General features: G+C 26.6%; 13 protein-coding genes across 13 annotated transcripts; 5 read left to right on the top strand and 8 right to left on the bottom strand.

The window, feature by feature from the left end:
• Positions 1-56: 56 nt before the first annotated feature.
• Positions 57-1,920, bottom strand: T552_01410 (hypothetical protein). The gene is made up of 6 exons (XM_018369993.1): positions 1,887-1,920; positions 1,653-1,836; positions 1,200-1,601; positions 978-1,158; positions 613-934; positions 57-567 (listed from the first exon to the last, which is right to left on the bottom strand). Exons 2-6 carry the CDS (start codon positions 1,822-1,824, stop codon positions 103-105), a joined length of 1,542 nt encoding a protein of 513 aa, XP_018226147.1. The 5' UTR covers positions 1,825-1,836; positions 1,887-1,920; the 3' UTR covers positions 57-102.
• A 1,254-nt stretch (positions 1,921-3,174) lies between these two features.
• On the top strand, positions 3,175-4,099 carry T552_01409 (hypothetical protein). Its single transcript, XM_018369992.1, has 8 exons — positions 3,175-3,203; positions 3,249-3,267; positions 3,313-3,406; positions 3,451-3,484; positions 3,536-3,562; positions 3,610-3,861; positions 3,920-4,003; positions 4,045-4,099. Exons 1-8 carry the CDS (start codon positions 3,201-3,203, stop codon positions 4,066-4,068), a joined length of 537 nt encoding a protein of 178 aa, XP_018226146.1. The 5' UTR covers positions 3,175-3,200; the 3' UTR covers positions 4,069-4,099.
• A 209-nt stretch (positions 4,100-4,308) lies between these two features.
• Positions 4,309-5,172, top strand: T552_01408 (hypothetical protein; the record flags this gene model as incomplete). The annotated part of the gene is made up of 6 exons (XM_018369991.1): positions 4,309-4,454; positions 4,528-4,647; positions 4,697-4,715; positions 4,760-4,902; positions 4,948-5,089; positions 5,134-5,172. 6 exons carry the CDS (start codon positions 4,309-4,311, stop codon positions 5,170-5,172), a joined length of 609 nt encoding a protein of 202 aa, XP_018226145.1.
• A 420-nt stretch (positions 5,173-5,592) lies between these two features.
• On the bottom strand, positions 5,593-6,550 carry T552_01407 (60S ribosomal protein L15). Its single transcript, XM_018369990.1, has 6 exons — positions 6,512-6,550; positions 6,444-6,463; positions 6,295-6,352; positions 5,950-6,250; positions 5,718-5,908; positions 5,593-5,671 (listed from the first exon to the last, which is right to left on the bottom strand). Exons 1-6 carry the CDS (start codon positions 6,514-6,516, stop codon positions 5,632-5,634), a joined length of 615 nt encoding a protein of 204 aa, XP_018226144.1. The 5' UTR covers positions 6,517-6,550; the 3' UTR covers positions 5,593-5,631.
• A 211-nt stretch (positions 6,551-6,761) lies between these two features.
• On the top strand, positions 6,762-8,004 carry T552_01406 (hypothetical protein; the record flags this gene model as incomplete). The annotated part of the gene is made up of 3 exons (XM_018369989.1): positions 6,762-7,079; positions 7,134-7,881; positions 7,924-8,004. The coding sequence occupies exons 1-3, from the start codon at positions 6,808-6,810 to the stop codon at positions 8,002-8,004; spliced, it is 1,101 nt and encodes a 366-aa protein (XP_018226143.1). The 5' UTR covers positions 6,762-6,807.
• Positions 8,005-8,108: 104 nt separating this feature from the next.
• Positions 8,109-8,941, top strand: T552_01405 (40S ribosomal protein S2). Its single transcript, XM_018369988.1, has one exon. It carries the CDS (start codon positions 8,154-8,156, stop codon positions 8,898-8,900), a length of 747 nt encoding a protein of 248 aa, XP_018226142.1. The 5' UTR covers positions 8,109-8,153; the 3' UTR covers positions 8,901-8,941.
• Positions 8,942-9,025: 84 nt separating this feature from the next.
• Positions 9,026-9,855, bottom strand: T552_01404 (hypothetical protein). Its single transcript, XM_018369987.1, has 3 exons — positions 9,703-9,855; positions 9,237-9,658; positions 9,026-9,190 (listed from the first exon to the last, which is right to left on the bottom strand). The coding sequence occupies exons 1-3, from the start codon at positions 9,809-9,811 to the stop codon at positions 9,080-9,082; spliced, it is 642 nt and encodes a 213-aa protein (XP_018226141.1). The 5' UTR covers positions 9,812-9,855; the 3' UTR covers positions 9,026-9,079.
• A 162-nt stretch (positions 9,856-10,017) lies between these two features.
• Positions 10,018-11,687, bottom strand: T552_01403 (26S protease regulatory subunit 6B). Its single transcript, XM_018369986.1, has 8 exons — positions 11,345-11,687; positions 11,015-11,296; positions 10,711-10,965; positions 10,581-10,660; positions 10,439-10,533; positions 10,309-10,392; positions 10,170-10,264; positions 10,018-10,128 (listed from the first exon to the last, which is right to left on the bottom strand). The coding sequence occupies exons 1-8, from the start codon at positions 11,640-11,642 to the stop codon at positions 10,061-10,063; spliced, it is 1,257 nt and encodes a 418-aa protein (XP_018226140.1). The 5' UTR covers positions 11,643-11,687; the 3' UTR covers positions 10,018-10,060.
• A 111-nt stretch (positions 11,688-11,798) lies between these two features.
• T552_01402 (hypothetical protein) lies at positions 11,799-13,128 on the bottom strand. The gene is made up of 6 exons (XM_018369985.1): positions 12,875-13,128; positions 12,811-12,826; positions 12,571-12,769; positions 12,311-12,522; positions 12,124-12,264; positions 11,799-12,081 (listed from the first exon to the last, which is right to left on the bottom strand). The coding sequence occupies exons 1-6, from the start codon at positions 13,084-13,086 to the stop codon at positions 11,842-11,844; spliced, it is 1,020 nt and encodes a 339-aa protein (XP_018226139.1). The 5' UTR covers positions 13,087-13,128; the 3' UTR covers positions 11,799-11,841.
• A 31-nt stretch (positions 13,129-13,159) lies between these two features.
• On the top strand, positions 13,160-14,907 carry T552_01401 (tyrosine-tRNA ligase). Its single transcript, XM_018369984.1, has 6 exons — positions 13,160-13,336; positions 13,383-13,535; positions 13,586-13,872; positions 13,918-14,254; positions 14,295-14,649; positions 14,695-14,907. Exons 2-6 carry the CDS (start codon positions 13,434-13,436, stop codon positions 14,853-14,855), a joined length of 1,242 nt encoding a protein of 413 aa, XP_018226138.1. The 5' UTR covers positions 13,160-13,336; positions 13,383-13,433; the 3' UTR covers positions 14,856-14,907.
• T552_01400 (hypothetical protein) lies at positions 14,884-16,719 on the bottom strand. The gene is made up of 9 exons (XM_018369983.1): positions 16,640-16,719; positions 16,513-16,590; positions 16,271-16,467; positions 16,090-16,229; positions 15,945-16,043; positions 15,867-15,896; positions 15,689-15,812; positions 15,471-15,650; positions 14,884-15,424 (listed from the first exon to the last, which is right to left on the bottom strand). Exons 1-9 carry the CDS (start codon positions 16,671-16,673, stop codon positions 14,927-14,929), a joined length of 1,380 nt encoding a protein of 459 aa, XP_018226137.1. The 5' UTR covers positions 16,674-16,719; the 3' UTR covers positions 14,884-14,926.
• A 497-nt stretch (positions 16,720-17,216) lies between these two features.
• On the bottom strand, positions 17,217-19,815 carry T552_01399 (hypothetical protein). Its single transcript, XM_018369982.1, has 6 exons — positions 19,543-19,815; positions 19,364-19,492; positions 18,701-19,314; positions 18,021-18,655; positions 17,607-17,977; positions 17,217-17,565 (listed from the first exon to the last, which is right to left on the bottom strand). Exons 1-6 carry the CDS (start codon positions 19,774-19,776, stop codon positions 17,263-17,265), a joined length of 2,286 nt encoding a protein of 761 aa, XP_018226136.1. The 5' UTR covers positions 19,777-19,815; the 3' UTR covers positions 17,217-17,262.
• A 50-nt stretch (positions 19,816-19,865) lies between these two features.
• Positions 19,866-20,703, bottom strand: T552_01398 (hypothetical protein). The gene is made up of 4 exons (XM_018369981.1): positions 20,620-20,703; positions 20,457-20,562; positions 20,043-20,410; positions 19,866-19,994 (listed from the first exon to the last, which is right to left on the bottom strand). Exons 1-4 carry the CDS (start codon positions 20,620-20,622, stop codon positions 19,911-19,913), a joined length of 561 nt encoding a protein of 186 aa, XP_018226135.1. The 5' UTR covers positions 20,623-20,703; the 3' UTR covers positions 19,866-19,910.
• Positions 20,704-23,276: the final 2,573 nt, after the last annotated feature.

The raw sequence follows: 23,276 nt of genomic DNA, 5'->3' as shown, positions 1-23,276 counted from the left end.
CCAATATGATACTTATATCTAAAAATAATGCATATATAACTAGGACCAAAGCCTAATAAACCAAAATCATTAAATCATTTATATACATAAGTAACAGTTCATTTAGGCCAATTCTCTAAAATCAGCCTGTCTTATTCTTTTTTGACGATGAGTATTACGATCATTAAGTGGTATCCGCGTATAAGGACTATCTTCTTCCTTGCTAAATACTTTTTGTTGATTTGGAAAATACCCATATTTCGATATATCTAAGGGATAACATTCGTAATTGCCATATTGAGGTAATCCATATATACCTGGTGTCATTATAGAATTCATAGGTATCATATAAGGATTTAACATAAAAGGATCTGGGAAAAAAGACATGAAATTTCCGTTTATTTGTGATGGAAGATCGGGTTTTATTGACTGAGAATTAAGTGGCTGATTTTTGTCCATTGCTTGACCGTTTTGTTTTGAATGTATTTGGGAAGTTGAATTACCATCATCAGAAAATGGTCTCTTTTTGGATTTTACATTTAATTGTGCAACTTGGGAGGAATCAATATTACTGGTAGTTAAAGATGACTAACCAAAATAGTTAAATAAGAATAAAATAGTTTGATAAAATACTTTTTTATTTACAGAAATATCTTCATTTCGCATTTTGTTATTAATGTATTCCTCAATTCTTTCTTTTTTATCATTATTTATTTGAATAGTATCTAAAAGAATATCTTTTGTTCCACATTTAGGACAAACAAAATCTGCTTCTAATAATGTAGTTTGAATACATTCTTCACAATACTCTTCTTGACAACAAGGAGTTGTACTTGGGTTTTTCATTAATTTATGGCATAAAGTACATTCTAACGTTGAATCATCTGGCTTAAAAGAATAAATATTTGATGCTGTAAAAATTTTAGTTCTAGACTTATAGTTTTCCCATGATGCACTTATATTTATTAATAATGTAAAAAAAATAATGTGACAGATACTTATCGGGCTGAGCAATGACATGTTCTCCATCTGCATTCACCATAAAACTTCCAGAATTCTCATTATATGTTTTTTCCACTGTTTTTAAGAAGGATTTTGGAATACCAGTTGTACGTTTTACTCTTAATTTACCATCAAAACTTGGGTCAGATAATGTAGGGCACAATTGAATCCAATGACCTAGAAAAAATGAGAAAATAAATAAATAAACTGATTTATACCTTTTTCACCGCATCTATAACAAATATATCCAGTAGGTGGAGGTCGATCTGGAACATTTGTAGGCATTAACTTTTTATTATTTGGTCGGAATATTGGAGTAGCAGTAGCTAATTTATCTTGTGTTTCTCGCCACTGCTCATTACTAGCAGCAAACATGGCTTGTATTGCTGCATCTTCCGCATCTTCTTTCCTTTGAGGAGTGGATGTACTAATTGAAGGCATAGGCTTTGTTTTTATTTCTGTTGTCTTTTTGGGAAAAACATCTGCTCGAGTGTATGAACCAATAGAAGCATTTCCGGAGACATAACGGGCAGCAGTACCTTTGCCTGGCTTAGAAGGAGGTAAACGGCGTACTGTAACAGAGGTTGATCGAGGAATAATAGTAGTATCATCATCATATTCTATAAATTGTCATTACAACGGATGTTCTGAATTCTTATAAAGAATATTACCTTCATTATTGGAATTATATATAGCTAAATCAAACTCTGTTCCAGAACCTAGTTTATTTTGTAGGATAATTTCACGTTTTACATCAAATACAGAAAGTCCGGTTGTTCCATCAAAGGAAATACGGCCAGGCTCCTTTTGTGATTTAAACTTGAAATATATACTATTGGACATTCAACTCAAGCCCTGGAAACCACTATATAAATACAAATAATCTATATTGGAGACAAAAATACCAAAACAAAAAAAACACGTTCGAAAATCGATGCAAAAATTCTATTTAAGTGTTTTTATTTCACCTGTTAAGTGCTCCTGACACTTTCAGTGCTTTTCAAATGAAAAAAATACACGTGTAAATGATGTAAGAAGGTTGATGTTAATAAACTGAAAAAATACTAATTAACAAATGTTTTAAAACCTTGTATATTATTCCTTTTATAAACTTAATACTTTTCTAAATTTTATGGAAAATATGCTAATTTTAATACATTTTCTAAATTTATCACGATTTTTGGAGAAAAATAGTTTTTTGATGAATTATCGGCGATAATTCTGACTTTTATATATTTTCGTTAAAAAAAGCAATTATAAAATTAACGTTTTAAATTATATATATATAATTTTTTGAATATGCTATAAATATAATTGATATTGCTTAAAATTGATAAATATTGTTTAAATTTGAGATTTTATATGTAGTAGTAAATGTTTCATGTATTTTATATGATAGTTTATATATAATTGTTTTGAAGAAATTTACAAAAATAGAGTTTAATTGGCGGAGCATATGAGATAGTATATGGTCATTTTTGTTTTAGTTGGATGAATTATAAAGAATTTATTATAGTTATATGTTATTATTAAATGATATTGATTATTTAAATGTTTTTTTTAAATAAAAATATGATTGTCTAATATTAATTTGAGTTTTATGTTATTGAATTGATAATTAAATGAATTTTGTATTTATTACTTTTTCTATATTATTTTAGAATACGTTGATTAGTTGTGAAGTTATATTTATAAAATTTATAGGTTTAAGTAATTGTTTATATATTTGTTAAATTTATATTATAATTGATTTTTGTATATTAAATTTGAAAATTAAATATATTATATTTGCTTTTAATTTTCTTATTTCAACATAGAAATTAATAAGTTTTTAAAAGTTATTTGTAATTATAAAAATATCAATATATATTATAGTCTTTATGAATATGTTAATAAGGCATAAATTCATGTCTTTTGGAGATATTCTAATTTATTTTTATAAAAAATGTAATAATTTTGAATATAATATTGATTTGTCTTTAAAATATTAAAAATTAACTTTGAAATAATTTAGGTAAAATTTTAAAGAGAAAACTAAAAAGAAGCTGATATATATAATTAAAACACTAATTTATATATATTAAATAAAAACATTTATTTTAGTGGTTATTAAATTTTTAAAACTTCTATAATTTAAAGAATCTAAAAAGATTTGATATCTTTCAAAAAAAGATTAAATAAAATATTACTAATAATACTTATATATTCCGTGCGACATTATGGCATATATATTTCATTGAGTATATTGCATTACTAATAATTCTTAGAAAATTTTTTCTGAAGAAGGTTATTTTAAATTATAAATAAAATAATGATATTTACATCAATTAGAACATTATCGCATAGTAATAAATTCCGGTATTAAATCCGGTATCATAGCATTAGCTATTTCAATTCCTTGTGCTTTTATTTTAAATAATAAATGGCATATTTTTGTTTTTTATTAAAATAAATAATAATCAAATTTAGGGCGAAATTCAGGCAACTAACATTTCCAATAAAAGTTTTAATTTTAAAAACTTGTGTTTCTTTAAGCTAATGATTATATAATTAGTCATTTTTTGTTTCTAGTATAGCAACAGTAATTATTCAATTTAAACTATTTACAATCTTTCTAATATATTATAGACAGCACTTGTAGTATCTTCAGATAATGCGTCAAGAAACTACCTGAAAAGTAAATACAGTTCTTCCAATCCGGTTAAAACTATCGAAAATTCCAACACACAGAGTATTCTCTTTAAATGGTGTTCAGAAAACAAATGGAAAATTATAGGCGGGTCATGGGTATTGGGAATGATTGGATTTATGTCATTACTTTGGAGAGATAAATATCTTACTAAAACTCAAAAATTGGTTCAAGCTAGAATATATTCCCAGGTAATATATAGATTAATTATCCATAAATCTTAAAAAACTAAATGATATAATATATTAGGCAATTACTCTTGTAGTACTTTTAATATCTGCTGGATTATCAATGAATCATGATCGGTTTTTTGGTTCTAATAAAGACTTTAAGGTATTTTTTTTATCATAAAGGAAACAATTTCATAAATATAGAATACTAACGACGATAATAAATAAAAACCTAGTTAAATATACATTAATAGCAAAAAATAATGTTTATAAAACATATTTATTGACTTTTAATTTTTTAAAAAGGATATATTTATTAGAGATAGCTCTTGGAAAAAGCTAGCATTACACATTAAATTATATATAATTCATATTCTAATACTAGGTATTTTTCATTGATACAATTGTTTAAATTTCGATATCAACTTAAACTATTTAAAAGCTTTTTTAAAAACAAATCCGTATAAAATGAAAAATGCGCAAAAAGACATATTAGACTGCAAAATATTAAGCCCGTTTTCACTTTTTGTTCAAGAAATTCTAGGAGCTTTTGTACTTTTTTCACTTTTAATTAAACGACATTGGGAATACCCTCGGCGATCTTTTAGAATATGGTAAGTTCTTGAAGATATGGATAAAAACAATAGATTTTTTTGTATTTTTAATCATCTCTAATGATATCTCTAGGTTTTTTGATGTTTCAAAACAAATTATTGGTGCAGCAGTAATTCATATTTTAAACGTTTTTATCTCTAATATTATTGGATTTAATGAAAGAGAACATGGCTTTTCTAATCCTTGTGTGTGGTAATATGAATAATATTTTTTAGAATATTGAATTTGTTCATTATATAAGGTATCTTTTGAATATTATGGTAAAGATATAGATAAATCTGTGAGATTGTGTAATCAAATCTAGATTGATACAACAATAGGAGTTCCTATTCTTTGGATAGTTCTTGGATTTATTGGAAGGATTTGTAAATTTATGGGATGTGTTGGAACTAAATCGGGTGATTATGATGGAGATCCTCCTCGAATTACTTGGTGGTTGAAACAATTGTTTGTAATTTAATAATAACATATTGAAAATAATATATTTCGTAGATTCATATATATTCTTGGTCTTATCTGTATGAAAATTTCAGTCTTTCCGATCCTTAGGATACCTATATTAGATAATACTGCGAATTGGTTACTATCTTGGACTAGTAGTGAAGAAAAGTTACAAATATTTTTTATTATGTTTGTATGTTATTTAATATTTTTTATTATTAAACTTATAAAAAATAGTTTGTTCCTTTAATGTTAGCATTATCTCTATTGAAATAAACGAATGTTAATATTTTTAGAATGAATATAATACAATATTGGATTGTAGATACAATAATAGCAAAAAAACAAGGGCACATTGCTTTAAATCATCTAAAAGGGGTAATTATTTTTATTATTAACCATTGTCTGAATAATTTTTCAGGATAATAGATTTTAACATATTTAATGATAATTTATTTTTTAATTTATCTTAATTTTAATCATAATCAAAATACATTTTTAGAACCATTAAAAAACTTCCCTTCTAATTAGATTCGGTGTTACTAAATTATCTAATGCACTTAATATTTTAAAAGAATAGAGATATATTAATGTTATATATAAATAATGATATTTAAACATGTTTTTTGACTGAAACATTATTTAAGCTTCTTTTTTTTAAATCGAGGAAAAAACCATACATAAAACATTATTAAACTCAGATATTAAATACAAAATGTAAATAAAATTAGAATTTTAACGATATCTACGAAGAGATAATGTATTATGCCTTTTCCTATAAAATTGTTAAAAAATAAAAACAGATAATAAAAATATTATACCATATCTTCCTCCTTCCACATGAACTTTTGTTATATAAATGTCCTTTGCCTGCAACTCCTCTAGATTTCCTTCCAATTGCTGTAAGACCACGAGCTTCCCGACGTTTATGAACTGCATTTACAATCCAATTAATACGGGGATCTCGACGAATAGCTTTATGATGAGGATCAACAAGAATAACCTCATAATACTATCTAATTAAAACCTATATCCTATTTCAATCCTTCAAACCTTATAAGTGGAATCCTGATTAACCCAATAACTATTTAAAACCCTCAAATTTGAGCATTTTCTACCAACACGTTCTTCTGCCGTCACTCTTAAACTTTTTTGATATTTAAGCTGATTTACACCCATATTAGTAGGTTTTCCATAGGTTGCTCCTTTGGGAACTGGCCGTTTACGCCCTCCACGACGAACACGAATACGATAAATTACAAACCCCTGTTTAGCCTTATAGCCAAGTCGACGTGCTTTATCCGGTCTGGATGGACGAGATGCTCGATGAATAACATTTAATTGACGATATTCCCTTAACTCGTTATATTTTAAATCTTACAAATAAAATAAAACTACCAGCAACGTAATCTTAAAAGAAATCTAAGAACATCCGATTGTTTATGTTTGTACAATTCTAAATATGTTATATTAGCCATTTAATAACAATTAAATATTTTTATTAAAAAACTATTTTATTATTTCTAACATCCTATCTATAAACATACCCTCAACATATTTATAGGCACTAATAAGCTCTTATTATCTTCTTTTAGGAAAAATTAAAATAACTTACCCCATTCCTTTAATTTCTAATTACACAATTAAAAAAAATATTTTTTAATTTTTCTTATATGAGACCGTTAAAATTTTTAAGAATCCAATTAAAAAATTTTAGAACGAATTAAAAAATTGAAGATTTTTATTTAAGATTTAAATAAATCTAATAAAAATAGTAAGAAAGAACAAATATTTGATAAACAATTTATAAAAATCTTAGAAATTCTTAATATTATTTATCTATTTATTTTTATAGTTCTGTGACTACTTTTATAAATCTTAAAAAACTGAACGGAAAATTAAAAAAACGAGATGGGCATAAATCGGCCTCAGATCAATGTTTATAGTGAATTAGGTGTTCAAACAGGATCTACTGTATGTTTTCCAAGTGTTTTAGAGGCACCGATACGACCGGACCTTATACAAACAGTTCATACAGCAGTTTCTAAGAATCGACGACAACCTTATGCAGTAAGTGCATTAGCAGGCCATCAAACATCAGCCGAATCATGGGGAACTGGACGAGCAGTTTCACGTATTCCTCGTGTATCAGGAGGAGGTACTCATAGGGCGGGTCAGGCAGCGTATGTTTATTTTTGAATTGAAAAAAAAAAGAGTTTTCTAACAGATATTTAAAGATATGGTAATATGTGTAGAGGAGGACATATGTTTGCGCCAACGAAAATATGGAGAAAATGGCATATTAAAGTCAATCTTAATCAAAAGCGTTATGCAATTGTTTCTGCATTGGCAGCATCAGCTGTTCCTTCATTAGTATCAGCACGGGGTCATCGTATTGAAATGGTTCCAGAGATACCATTGGTAGTTTCGGGAGGAATAGAGTCTCTTGAAAAAACACGTGAAGCAATTCGTGTTTTAAATTCTCTCAAGGCATACCCAGACGTTGTTAAAGTGATTAATTCACGCAAACTTCGAGCAGGAAAAGGCAAAATGAGAAACCGTCGATATCGTCACAGACGTGGTCCTCTTATTGTTTATGCAGAAGACAAAGGTATTGTCAAAGCCTTTCGAAATGTTCCTGGTGTAGAACTTGTTAATGTTCGCGCATTGAATCTTCTTCAATTGGCTCCAGGTGGTCATATTGGTCGATTCATTATATGGACACAATCCGCTTTTGAATTGCTCGATTCATTATATGGTACAACACAAGAACCAGCCGTTCTCAAGAAAAACTATATGTTGCCATCTAATATCGTTACTCAACCCGATATTACTCGAATTATTAATTCAAGCGAAATTCAAATGGTTCTTCGACCTAAAGGTCCTAGACAAACACGACGTAGAATCTCTCAAAAGAAGAATCCTCTCAGAAATCGTCGTCTTATGCTTCGTCTTAACCCATATGCTATGGTATCTTTAAAAAGGGTATATTAATTTATTTTTTATATTTTTTTCTAATCTTTAAAGACTTCAATCGCTTCGAAAAAAAAATGTACAACCAAAGAAGTTGCTTCAAAAAAATACATACAGATTATTAGATCTGATTAACTCCTTTTTACTGTCATTGTTTGTATATAATAAACATCTTTATTTCTATATTATTTATAATATCGTGACTGCCTTTTTTCTAAACTTCGTAAGCTCGAGATTTTTAAAAAAATCTTTGAAATCATATTAAATAAGCTTTTTCATAAAAGATGGCTCCAGCAACAGAGAGAGCAGGATTTGGGCGTGGTAAAGGACGAGGACGAGGTCATAAGGAGGAGAAAGAAGATACATGGGTTCCAGTAACAAAGCTTGGAAGACTTGTTAAAGCAGGAAAGATTCGTTCAATCGAGGAAATCTATCTTTATTCACTTCCTATCAAAGAATATCAGATTGTTGATTGGTTTCTGCCTAAATTGAAGGATGAGGTCTTAAAAATTATGCCAGTTCAGAAGCAAACGCGTGCAGGACAGAGAACACGATTTAAAGCATTTGTTGTAGTTGGAGATTCAAATGGACATGTAGGTCTTGGTGTAAAATGTTCTAAGGAAGTGGCGATTGCTATACGTGGAGCTATTATTCTTGCTAAATTATCAGTGATTCCAGTTCGTCGAGGATATTGGGGATCTTCTTTAGGGGATCCCCATACTGTTTGTGTAAAAGTGAGTGGAAAATGTAGTTCGTCAATGTGTCGTCTTGTACCTGCTCCTCGAGGAACAGGTATTGTTGCGGCACCTACTCCTAAACGTCTTCTTCAATTTGCTGGTATTCAAGATTGTTATACATCATCTCGCGGAGCTACACGGACCCTTGGAAATTTTGTTAAAGCTACGTTTATTGCTATTGGGAACACATATAGTTTTTTGACACCTAATTTATGGAAAGAAATTCCTTATACTGCAACTCCTTATGAAGAGTTTTCGGATGTTCTTATGCAAACTGAAAAAGTTAGATATTGATCTAATTAATTTTATTTTTATAAGAAAAATATTTATATACATTCATTCTTCATATTCATTTGTTTTATTATACAAAGATTCTTGCTTTGGTTATTTTTGAAATTTATAAGGTTTTACAAATCTAGTTTTCATCTTTTCTTTTTTAATATAAATATCTTCATCTTTTATATTCTGATCTTTTACGAATTATTAAATTCACTACTTTCTTCTTCTTCTAAATCTATTTCAATTGCTTCTTCATTATATTCTGTCTCTTCAAGAAAATCATCTAATTGCTCTTCCATACTATACTAAATTAAAGTTAGACTTTTAAAAAAATAATAAATCAAAATCTACTATTTCTTCATCTTCTTCTACATCATCTTGTACAGGAGGCATTTCTTCCCCTCCCTCTCCATCCCATCGTATATTGAATCTAGTTACACGAGGTTTTTCTGCAAGAATATTACGCTGAACATCTTCTACTGACCATTTTTCTACATCTGGTGTACCATCCTCTCTTAATAATACACCTGGAAGCTCATTGTTAACATAATATCCTACTCTTACAAATTCTCGACTATCATAAGCACATGTGAGTAATATAACAGTAACACCAAGAATATCTTTCTTAGGAATAAGCTCTGCCGTAGGTGGATCTGCTTGAAACAAAAATTTATTAATTCCAATGGGTATAGGCCCGACTAATAGACTATCAAGTTCTTGATCATGTAATGTAGAAGTAGCAGAACCAACATAAGTCAATTTCCATTCTAAGTCTAATCTGTTTATGAATTAAAAATAAAAAATGTAATATATTTGCCATTTTCCAGAGATTCCAAACATTCAAATGTAATTTCAAACTCATAAGGAGATAGAAAAGGTGCAGGATTATTTAATATATCAATAGACAATATATTAACAATAGACATTTTAAAATCAATTGATAAAAATATTCAAAATCAGAAAAAAATAAAAAATATACAAGTTTAAATAAATGAAAAATCTAGGACTATGCGGTAAATATGTCTAACAACTAATAAACAAAAAAATGATTAAGTTTTTTTTAATATTATAAAGAATAGAATGATTATTATTTTCTAAAATGTTATAGTAAAATAAAGCAAAACTAAGTTATATAAGATATAAATATTGAATGTATATACAAGTATTTTTGAGATTTAGGTATAAAAAGTAAATTTTTCAGAATCAGCTTCTTGAATTTGGGATCGATATGCTTCTTCTATATCTAAAAAAAGATTAGAATTAAAAATTAGATAAGATAAAAACCTGAATGGATAACAAGATAACGACTCTTACGAATTGCTACTAAGCCTGCTTCTTGCATAACTGCAGCAATTTGGGCACCAGATGTTATATCAGGACTTTTAATAATTAGAAAAATTTAATATATAATGATTTATTTTACCGAAGAATAAAACTGTCAAGATCAACTTCGGGAGAAAGTGACATCTTTAAAGCAATGGTATTATATATAAGTCGTTTTTGACGTCTTAAAAGATATCAATATGTATCATTGTAAATTTTATAAAATAAACCTATCAGTTTTTGGAAATTCAATTTTTCTATCCAAGCGTCCGGGTCGGAGCAATGCTGGGTCCAATGTATCTGCCCTATTGGTAGCCATAATAACCTAAAAATTGTTTCATAATAATATAAATAATGATATATATTATATACCTTGACATTAGATCCTTGATCAAAACCATCCATCTGATTTAACAATTCAAGGAGAATACGCTGAACTTCACGATCAGCGCCTAAAAATTCTAAGTTAATATCCAATATTTTCCTATAATAATGATAATACCTGTTTGTGCGTCGAATCGTTTTGTAGCAATAGCATCAATCTCATCAATGAAAATAATTGAAGGCGCATTTTCTCTAGCTAACCTAAAGACATCACGTACCATTCGAGGTCCTTCTCCAAGATATTTTTGAACAAATTCACTTCCAACAACCCGTATAAAACTTGCAGTAGTAGAATTTGCGACTGCCTTAACAAGCATAGTTTTACCAGTTCCAGGAGGTCCATATAATAAAACACCCCGCGGAGGATCAATACCTAGAAAGCGCATTACCTAAATTGAAATAACATTAAATGTAATATATACCAATTTGTTTGTAAAGATCTGCTTGGGTTAAAGGAAGCTCAACTGCTTCCTTAATTTCTTGTTTTTGCATATCAAGTCCTCCAACATCTTGATAAGTAACATCAGGTTTCTCATCTGGACGAAGCATAGCAATGCTACTATCTGCTTCTGGAGGTAGGATATCGACAAGAGCACTACTGTGCCTATGCAAAGCAACACTTGAAAAAGGACGAAGAAGTTCTCGATCAAGAGTTGAAAGAATACGAACAATATAATTGGATCCTGTTGTAGATCCAACAATAGCTAATTATACTTTTAGTATATTTTTTAAAATAATATATAAAAGATTACCTGTATTTTCATCAATAGCTTCCAAAAATTGTCCAATAACAAGAGGTACACTTTGAATTCGTTTTACTTCTTCCTGTGCACGAACAAGTTCTCTTTTAAGACTCTTTTGATCATTTTTAATAAATGTTTCTTGCAATTCTAACATTTCTAAATGTCGCTGAAGATATTTTAACCGAATATAAGGATCATTTGTCATTATTGTCTTAGGAAAAATAGAATTTTGAAATCCTTTCTTCTCATTTTTTGATACAGAATCTGTTTCACATAAATTTTCTAGATAGTTATTATCATCTTCCATTTTATTAATAATTTATTAGATTTGCTGAGATTAAATAAAAATAATACAAAAATTAAAATAACTAAAAAATTAGAGAAAAATTATTAGAGTTTTCAAAAATATATATTAAAATAAAAATGAGGATCTAATTTTAAAAACAAAAAAAAACATATATATATACAAAATAATTTGTATTTTAGTCAAGAACCTAATATATAATTCATAAAGAATCTTGCATTATTTTATCATTATTGTCAGTTGCTTCATTATTGCTAGTGGCTTCATGAGTCGAACAAGCATTATGTAAAGTAGATGTGGATTTATTAGGGTTAGATTGTTTTATTTCATTTATAGCCATATGGTTTTTATTTTTGAACTCAGCTTTAAGTGTCCATTTCATAATATATGGTCCTTTTTTAAGTAATATCGCTATTGATTCTAAAACCTCTTTAAGATATGTCTATTAAAGTAAGAAAAATAAATTTAAAAAAAATATTCAAACTTCAGGTTGTTTTGTAATTTCTTTTAAAGTCTTCATTGAATAATAGTCGTAATCGTCAAAACATTTGAATAATATATCAAGAAGCTCGTTACGTGGTAATCGAGATGCTTTTTGATCTTGAGAATTTCTTTTGGTATTTTTCTAAAGAAATATCAATAATTAGTCTTTTAAATAATAAAGAAATTACAATAAAATTGCTGAATCGCACTGTATTTGTTTCAGGCATTCCTAATGCCATAAAATTCCCAGTAAGTGCATTATAATTATTAAGCATTTGTATTTTCCTTTTAGGCTGAGAAGCAATCCTGGATCGTGTCTGCATAACTTTTCGATACTGTTCATCAATAATAGGTGATATATTACATTCATGAGCAATTGTTCCAACAAGTGCAATATGTTCTTTTTAAAATAATTAAAAAAATTATTCCAGATATATAATATACACACTTTGTACAGATTTGCACGAATTATTATATTTCTCACAATATCCCTCTGATAAAATTGTCTGATCTGATGTATTTTGCGTCGATTTCAAATCCTTTTCCGCAAAAACATATGTATTACGTGTATGTCGATTCATCACAAACACATTATATTCCAAAGGTAAATCTTTATTCCCTTCAACATTAGGTATTATAAGTTTAATCTTTAATATTAGTTTTTTCTTAAAATTCACTATTGATTTACATTATCCAACTTGTTACTAATCATTTCATCAATATTTACTACTTTTAAACAATAAAACACTTACTTCTCAATACGAATAATACCAAGATCTACTCCATCCTCCTTGATTAACTCCCATCTGTCCAGAAGAAATTTTGGAACTTTAACAAGCCATACTTTACTTCTTATTCTTGACATATCCAAATCTCCAGAGTCATCTTCATAGCCCTCATAATCTATATCAATATCTTCCTTTATAGACTCTTCTTTTTTAATAAAAACTCCTTCATTATTCATTCCCTTTGCATTTACTTTTTTTTTCTTTTTATACGTTCTAACCGTATAGATTTCAACGTCAGCGGCACTATAAGGATTCTAATATTATAAAAAAAGCAATAAAACTTAAGAAATTCTTAATGATAAGCTATAAAAAATATATAGGAAGATATATTATAAGGTTTTCTCATATTATTTCAAAAAATAAGGAAAAAAAAGCGCCTCTTATTGATGAATTAAGGGCTCGTGGACTTATACAAATGATATCAAGGTATAATATATATTGATTGGGGAAAAATATAGATTAAATGAATAAGAATAGTTCCAAATTAGGAGATGAGATAGAATCTAATAATATTTCGGTATATATGGGCGTGGATCCTACAGGAGCATCACTTCATATTGGACATCTAGTTGTATTATTACCTCTTCTTCATTTTTATTTAAAAGGGCATTTTTGTTATGGGATAGTAGGAAAAAATATTTAAGATGTAATATTAATAATGAATTTTATTATAAGGTTGGTGGTGGAACATCTCGTATTGGAGATCCATCTGGTAAAATGAAAGAAAGAGAAAAAATGAGTTTAGAATATTTGTCTGAAAATTGTTTAAAAATTGAGAGTCAGCTTGATAGATTTTTTAAAAATGGGACAGCATATGCACTTAAGCGTGGATACGATGCATCGAAAATTGGAAAATATTATATTATTAATAATTTAACATGGTATAATCAGCTTTCACTTTTTGACTTTTTAAAAATAGTTGGACACAATATTCAATTGAAAAGAATGCTTTCAAGAGATAGGTATTGAGGAAAATAATTAGCTATTAGTGTTTAATATATCATTAGTGTGAAAAATCGATTTGAATCAAATCGAGGGATTAATTATAACGAATTTACATATCAATTGCTTCAAGCATATGATTTCTGGTATTTGAATCAACATTATAATGTTTCACTGCAAATAGGAGGTAGCGATCAATGGGGAAATATTGTTTCAGGAATAGAACTTATTAATAAAATGAATTCTCAAGAAAGCCAAACAAATTCATTAATATTTAGAAGAGAGCCATATGGAATGATTGTACCTTTATTACTTAAGAAAAATGGCGAGAAAATTGGAAAAAGTTCGGGAAATGCTATTTGGCTTAATCCCGATATGATTAGTCCTTATGAACTTTATCAAGTATTTCATCTTTTATTATATTATATTATCTAATATATAGTTTTTTGTACAATCTTCGGATGAAATTGTTGAAAAATATTTAAAATTTTTTACACTTCTTCCTTTAGATGTTATTTATGAAATTATAAAACAGCATTCTAATAACCCGGAGAAACGCTATGCGCAGCATAAACTTGCAGAAGAGATTGTTATGCTAATTCATGGACAAGAAGAAATGGAAAAATCTAGGGCTACTTCACAGTTATTATTTTCAAATCAAGATAAAGAATTAGAAATTTCTCAGATTTTTAAGGTATTCTCAGATAAACAAGATATTATTACTTTAAGTAGAAAAAAAGTTATTGGAGTGGCAATATCTCAAATAATTAAAGAAACTAATGTTATTTCAAGTAAATGTAATTTTAAATACATATTTATTAACAAAAATTAATAAATTTTAGCAAAGATAAATAAATTAATACAGAATGGCGGAGTGCGTAGTAATAAAGAAAAAATAACTAATCCATCAACACAAGTTACAGAAGATTGGCTTATTGGAAATAAATTTCTCATTTTAAAATTAGGAAAAAAAAAACATTTAATAATTAATGTAGAAAATTAATAAAATCATTATGATTAATCTTATTGTACAATATAGTATTTATTAAAAAATATAAATATGCTGCTTATAATTTAATTGGTTAGAAATTTCATGCTTTTAAAAATAATTCGTGTAGCAAAATACATTATACTCCCAAATGTTCCAATCCCGCCCATATATATTAAAAAATCTAATATTTTCCTTTGCCTTTTCCATTTTTCAAGTGCTAGAGAATAGCGAATATTAGAAAAACTAATCATTGTATATAAAGGAACAATTCCAAGAAGTGGAAATCGTAAATATAAGAAATCTTCAATGATTTTTTTTATTGCATATCCTTGAGAAATAGATGTTCTCATATCTTCCCAATTATGTAATGCCAGGTCACACATAGCAACAACATCAACATATCTTGTATTTGAGTAATTTATCAAAGCTTTTTCCAGATTTGTAGAATTCGAATTTATAAGTTGATAAAGTAATCTAACATCTTCAAAACCACAATTCATTCCTTGTCCATAAAATGGAACCATACAATGTGATGCATCGCCAATAATAACGCATTTCGATTTATAGAAATGAGGTTTGCACTGATAAGGCATTAATTCAATATTTAACTTAAAATAAATACCTAACCTTTATTGTTACGAGAGGAGATTTAGGATTCGTAAAAAATTGCTTTACAAGTTCATTATGACCTATAAGATTTATAAGATCAGGAAAATTCTGCTCGAATAATTCTAGAAGATCATGTTCTGTTTCTATTTTCTCGAACATAGTTTTAGGCATAAATAGTGTACAAGTAAAAGTTTTGTTCTAATTATTAGAAAAATTACAGAATTTCATAATCTTACTGTATTTGGAAGTGCAATAAACATGAATGTTTTACGTGGCCATATATGAAGATAATTGGGATCAATAGCATAATGTATTTCCTCATTTTTGATAAGAGCTGGTATGCTAAATTCACACCACATACTTTTAAATCCATGTGAGAATTATATCAAATATACTTTTTTGTAGAAAAATTACCTATCAATATATTTTTTCTCAAAATCAACCCTATAAACGAATTAACTTATTTGTTGATTAAGAAAAATAACCCTTTACGTTATTTTCTTTTCTAAAGATTGCCTAACAGTGGAATAAACTCCATCACATCCAATAATAAAGTCTACATTAGTTTTAACCAAATTATTTATATCATGACTATTTCAAAGAGTAAATTTCCTTCATAGTAATAATAGCAACATACCTTCTCCTAAACCAAACTGTTCCTGTATCAAAATCACAATCCACGACTTTGCAGTCAAAAAACAATTTAACATTAGAAAGCTTCTCAGCTTCATTAAGTAATTTTGCTGTAAGCCATTTACGATCAATAGAGTTAATATACTAGAAAATTAATAAAAAAAGTAAGAAAAGAAGAAAAATACTCTTCCATATACGTCATATTTTCTACGCGTTTGTTTTCCTTCCCTGCTGTGAATCATCCTTCCATACATAGGAATAGCATTTTCCAAAATAACTTTATCAAGACCAATATGACGTAAAGATTCAATTCCTCGTTCTGATAACGCAAGATTTATAGATTTCCCAGCAGAAAGGTTGTCGTTTAGAGAATTTCTTATATCTTTTAAAAGATAAAATATATATTTAATATAAAAAAGGGTCCTACCATGTCTTCGTTCATATAATTCTACTTCCCAACCATTCTTTCCAAAAAAAAGAGCCGAAAGCGCACCAACGGGCCCCCCTAACAGATCATACTGTTAAAGACGCTTTGTTGATTTTTTTTATTATACCTCCAACAATTGCTATTTTTTTAATATTTTCCATTTTTTGTTTAAATAGTTGTGATCTTTTTTTAATTTTTAATTTCTAAAACAAAATCTAGATTTCTTTATTTGTAATATTGAAAATGTTATATTTTAGTTAATATTAGACTAATAATTATTTATCAAAAATTTTTTTAAATATTTAAAAAATATATAAATTTATTGTTTTTAAAGTTTTATATTATATAATATAATTTTAAAAAATTTAATCAAATACCTAATCTCCATGTTTATAGACAATTTTTATAACTTTTTATAAATTCTGTAATTTAAATTATTAAAAATATATATTTTTTTTTTAAAAAAATTCAAAACTTATTTTTATGATTATTTTATGAGTTTTTTGTAACTTGAATAATATTCTAAAGTAATAATTTAGATTTTTAATTAAAATATTTTTATATTTACATTAAAAAATTAATTTTAAAATCTGAGATCTGAATTTTAATACAACATTATTTATATGTATAAATAATAATAACTTAAAGCTTTTCGAGTTTAATTAAATTATATGCTCACCAAACTTAAAAGTCCTATCAGACAATGCGGATTATAATAAATATTTATGAAATAATAATTAAAAATATGTCTCAAATTCTTTGAAAAAAATATATATATGAAGTTTTGTGCGCTTCATTAATATCGCTGACTTGGCTTACTTTTTCATCATTAAACAATAGCCATTCTTCTTTATCAAAAATATGTTTTTTAATGAAAGCTACATAATGTCCCGCATGAACACTTCCACCTTTATGACAAATAATCGCTTGACATTTGTATGTTGCTGGAAGTTTATTGGAGCCTGCCATACCGTTTTTATTTATTTCGAAATCATTAATATCATCGTCTGGATGAGAAAATAGCCATTCTATTGCACGTTCTGTATTTGAATCCTTAAAACAATCAAAAAAATATGAAAAAAATAAATACATACAGCTTCCTTTAACGCTTTTCTTGCTTGAGAGGATGAAAAACCCATATCTTCTAAAATTTTTATTTGTTCGCCATCTATTTCAGAATAAACCGACTCAAAAGTATTATCATCATTTAAAGAATCCCCGTTAGATAGGATCCATGACATTGCTTCTTCTACTCCTGAATTTCCTGTTTCTATAAGTGCTTTTTTAGATTGTGTCAACGTGAATCCTATGTTAAGCAATTGTTCACAATATTTCATATTAATGAACGGTTCATTAGATATAGAGCTTTTTTGATCATCAAAGAGTACATTTTCATCAGATGGAATTCCTTCAAATAAATATTTATCTAAATTGATTTTCTCCTCAGGAAAAATAATAGATACGTCTATTTCTTATAAATAATACAAATATTAGAAACAAATAAATACCCAATTTTCTAGGAACCCAATTTATTAATTCGAAACGCTGAATATTAATAACAAAAATTTCAGGGAAAGTCGAAAATAAGTTTCGTCGATTAGCATTTCCTTTTTCTCCACAACTTTTACAGAAATATACGATACTTTCATCACTAGTATAGAAATCAAGACACTCTTCTAGGCTAATTTCTTTAAGAATACTTTTATCATCAGGATCGTTTTTTGTAGGAAAAGAAAGAGAAATGTTATCTTGATCATGTGAACTATATCTTACACACATACATGAAAGACATTGTAATCGTTGCTCAAGACGAAAACGAAAGACTGTAGTAGGATCGTATAAATTAGATGCACGACTTTTCTGAGATATTAATTTTGAAAGATGAAGTAGAAATTCAAAAGAATCTTGTTGTTTCATAGTAGAAAATTCAGGATGATTTTTTCCTACAAGCATTTTAAACATAGAGGGTGTTACTGCATTTTCGTATCTTATTCCTTCTTCTGGCGAATCTATATTTTCTGTAGAAGTAGAATAACGTCCAGATATAAGTCCATCTGCTATTTTATTTAATTGACATTCGAGACATAAAGATGGAGATGAAAACTTGCAATGTAATGGATGTTCTTCAAAAGATGACATATATCTATATAATTAACTAATGAAAAGCGAGATATAATATTATAAATACCGTTCCTGAAATACTTTAAAAGAAAATAATACTTGCAAAACAGATGAAAGATAACATGTATTTCCAAAATTCTTAAGACCTACAAGCCCAGGACCAAACAATAATTTTTCATTTTTGCTATTACTATCAAAAGAAACAAAATCCCATTTCATATTTTGCTCGAGTTGAAGTTCGATTAAATTTTTTTCAACCTTTTCATGTTCATTAATATCTATTCCCCAATGCTTCAGGTGATCCGCGAGATCCGGATCAAGGATTTCATCATTACAAAGATAACAGTATATGTCTACTGATCCTTCTGGAGTAATTGTTCCAAGTTTAACACTTATAGGATGCGAGGTTTCTTCAAAATGCAACAATGCATGTCCATTCCCTTCAATTCCAATGTTTTGACGACGTCCGCAACCAACATTTCCACATTGCAAGCATAACCATAAATTCTCTTTTAAATCACATTGGACGCATGATGAAGAAAGTCGATAATCATTTGCTCGTTCATCTTGAAACAAAGAAAAGGCATGTTCACAACATGTTATTTCCTGTTCCCATGATTTGATTTCATTTTTCTGTACAGATGAAGGCGATGATAAAATATAATTAATAATATTTTTTAACTTTGAAAAAGTTACTATTATCGTTTACAATAAAGAAAATAAAAAATACATGACCAGACTCATCACATATATCTGAAACCTTGCATGAATAGCACTTAACACATGTTTGAATATCATACGTTTCAATATCTTCTTCGATAACCAATTTTGTTTGTTTTTCTAAAGATTTATTTTTTCGCTATTTATAGATCAATTCTAGTTCTTTCCTTAAATTCTTTATAACATTACATCTGCATTTTTTGCTATCCTTTTAATATTCACAACAAGTGGATGCTGTGTTCGTTCAAAATGAGTAAGTGCATGATGTCTTTGCTCATCCAAGCATCCTGCATTAAAACAAAAAAGGCACACATCAATACCTAACGAATTATCCCAAGAATCAAAGCATTGTGTACATTCTCTGTTATAAATATCTTGTGATGCATCTGGAGTATGAATTTGCAGAATATGAGAACAAGACATACTCCGTTAAAAATTTCGTTACGAAGTTATAAAAATATACATTAAAAAAATAAAATTATATTTACTAAGGAGCTTTATAAAAAAAAAATAGTCTAAATCTTGTATAATATTAAATTCCTATTTAGACAGAATTTTTAAACTTTAAAACCTCGACTTCGACGACGTCCACGAGCTCTTTCGAATTTCCTTCCTTTACTTCTGACATAAGGTTTCTTATGCTATATAATTTAGTATTAACATCCAAAAATAAAATAAATGAAATAGACCTTATGAGGACCCATTCCAAAATGTTTAACTGCTTCTCTAGTATTCTTTTTTCCTCTTAACAAAATAACATTGTCACCTAAGGGTGCACGAATTGCCAGCTGATCTAAAGTTAAAACTTCGCCACCGCTTTTAAGAATACGGGCATGCGCAGATGCTGTGACTCGCAATGCAGCAATAGAAAATTTAGGAATTTCCAATATACGATTATCATCTGTTACTGTTCCAACAACTACCACAATTTTGGAATCTGTGCATTCAACATTCTTTAGAGCTTTAACAACCCTAGATATTGAAAGCGGTGGACGGTTTACACGAGATTGAAATAAACGCTTAAGTATCGTCCGGTTAAATGATGATCCTGTACGACCTTACAAAATCATAAATTTATTCTCTAATATATAGGAGTCACATACGTGCTAGAAACCTATACAGCTTGACTAGCAATTTAATATAAATATTCTCTGATTTAGGTGCCGTTCTACTCTTCTTCTTTATAGAACGGTTTACTTTATCAACTCCCTATTAAATCATGTTAGAAAAGAAAAGCCTATTTTATAATTTCTACATATAACCTACCATATTCTAATATCACTAACTATTAAGGATTTTAGGAAATTTTTTAGTATGCTGTTTCTTAGCTAATACGGTTTCGAAGACGATTATATTTTCAAACCCTGATTCTTTATAAACCCTAACCTTTGATTAGTTTAAGGTTTTTATATCTTAAAGTAGATAGAAGATAAATTTAAAACATTGGTTATTTAAAAATATTTTAAAAAATAAAGTATTTATTTATGTATTTTTTAGATAAATATATTATAAATAAAAAAATAGTAATTTATTAAAGAAACCCAATTGAATAAAGAAGCCCAATTGAAAATGGTTATTTGTTGTATTAGTTATTCAAGACATTAACTCGTATTTTAAATGTTTTAAATAAAAAAAGTCAAATCCTGATTAGAATTAACTCTTTTTTAATGGAGTAACATGTACATAAGTATTTAAATGGTTAAAATACTTACTAAATTTAGGAGCAGATTCTATCAAAAATAATAAAAAGAAATTTAATTAAAAATTCTAGATAAAATTTATTTTTTTAAATTATAAAAAATTATAATTAGTATTTAAGCTACAAAAAAATATTTTTTCTGCAAAACTAATCAATTGTGATTCTTTAAGTAGTTTTTTCAACTATTTAAAGAATAACAATACATAATAATTCATTTTCTAAACATGCAATGACACGATCTCTATGAACATATATTGGAAACGAAATCGTGCAATTAGATTCATCAATAATTCTCTTTTTATTCCGAAAAGTATTCTGCATTATCTTTTCTAAAATATTTTCTATTTTAAGTGATCTATATTCAGATTTTTTATGTATTTTTTGCTATTAATTCATTGAAATTAGATTTACTAACATTTTATCATTTAATATGTCTTTAAATTATAACTTTTTTCATCAATAATCTCAATTATTATTTCTTTTTTCAATTCAGACAATTCAATTTGGATAAAATATTCATAAACTCATGCATATCAATTTTTAGTGTTAAAATTTTGTAAATCAATTATTCTTTAAACTAAAGTATTGGTTTATCTAATATCTAGTCAATTGTTTTAAATATGCTTGGAAAAAAGAAGTTTTAGTAAATGCAAGGAAACATGACTTCAAGTTCAAATATAGATTAATAAAGATTGTTTATATCTTGATTAATAATGATTTTGAATTGAAATAACACATGTTCATCTATTATATTAAAATCTAAATGTTCAAAGGTTTTGAATATCTTTAAAATATATTTATAAAAAATATTATAATACTATCTTATAAAAAAATTAATATAGACGTCGTTTTTAAAGATGTTCTTTTAAAATAATGGATTTCCCAATTCATTTTTAATATATTTTAAATTTAAAATATCGGTATATTATTTGTAAAATTAGCTATAATAACTCATTTAAAATACATAATGTTTATCAAAACATTAGTTTTGAAATAATTCTCTGAATTTATGCTTAAAAAATAATTTTTAAAGAAAATTATATTTTAATCTTAACAAAAATTTTAATAAATTTAAAATAAATATTGTCAAAATAAAAAATGTTAGAGGATTTTAAACTATAATATAATTTCTAAATATTAAAATATACGAAAAAAATATTAAAAAATGTAGAAAAAAATGTAAAGTGTAAAGTTTTAAAAATTATACGTATTTAAAGGCTTCCAAAAAGTAAATTGAAAACTTAATTATATGAATTGGTTAATATACTAATTTTAAGGATTCAATAAATATTAAATAAAACAATTAAGAAATTTAATTTTTCTACAAAAACGTCATATATCATGATTATTTTTGATAATTTTATAAATATGTTTATGTTTTAATATTTTAAAAGCTTTATTTAAAATATAAATTTTAAAAGCTTTATAATTCTTTGTTTAAATGTTTATCAAAAATAAATATTAACACTAATAAAAACTAATTGCTGTTTCATTTTCCGAAAATTAAAGATCTATTAAATAATGATCAATTAAGTTTTTAATATATATATATAATTTTTATTGAAAATATAGACATGTAAATTTTTAATAATACATGAAGAAACAAAATATTAATATTTTTAAAAAATTATTTTAAAATTATTGCAAATATAAAATTAGTTTATAATATCTAAATTACTTAAATTATAAAAACAAGATATTGAAAAACATAAAATCTGTAGTACTAATAGCTATAAACATCTTTTTTACTGCAATATTCTAAATAATGTATTCTAATTAATCATAAATTTTATTTAATTAATAATAAAATTTATTTATGTTTAAATTATATCTTAACATATTTGTAATATTTCAAAAGAAAACCAATTGTTTAGTCTATATTTCTAGAATAATATTAAATTCTAAAAATAGTTTGTAAATAAATTGTTTTTTTTATTTAATATTAATTTCAAACTTCCTTTAAAAATAAATAAAACACAAAAGTATTTCTTATAATTAAATAATAATAACAAATCATTTTATTTGAATGAAATCAAAAACTTGTATAAATTGTCATTAACATATAAATGTGCATATTAAAATAATTAATGAAAAAATATCAAATATTTTAACAGTTTCCCTTTTTTAAGACTTTGAAATTTTTGCATATAAAACTTTAAAGAATAGTTAATTATCAAGATCTTAAATAATTTATGTTTTTAAATAAAAATTTCATATTTAAAAA

Source organism: Pneumocystis carinii (genome assembly GCF_001477545.1).
Source record: "Pneumocystis carinii B80 chromosome Unknown supercont1.6, whole genome shotgun sequence".
Lineage (NCBI taxonomy): Eukaryota > Fungi > Ascomycota > Pneumocystomycetes > Pneumocystales > Pneumocystaceae > Pneumocystis > Pneumocystis carinii.
The sequence above is the reverse complement of the archived record's forward strand: the minus strand, read 5'-3'. Positions and strand labels throughout refer to the sequence as shown.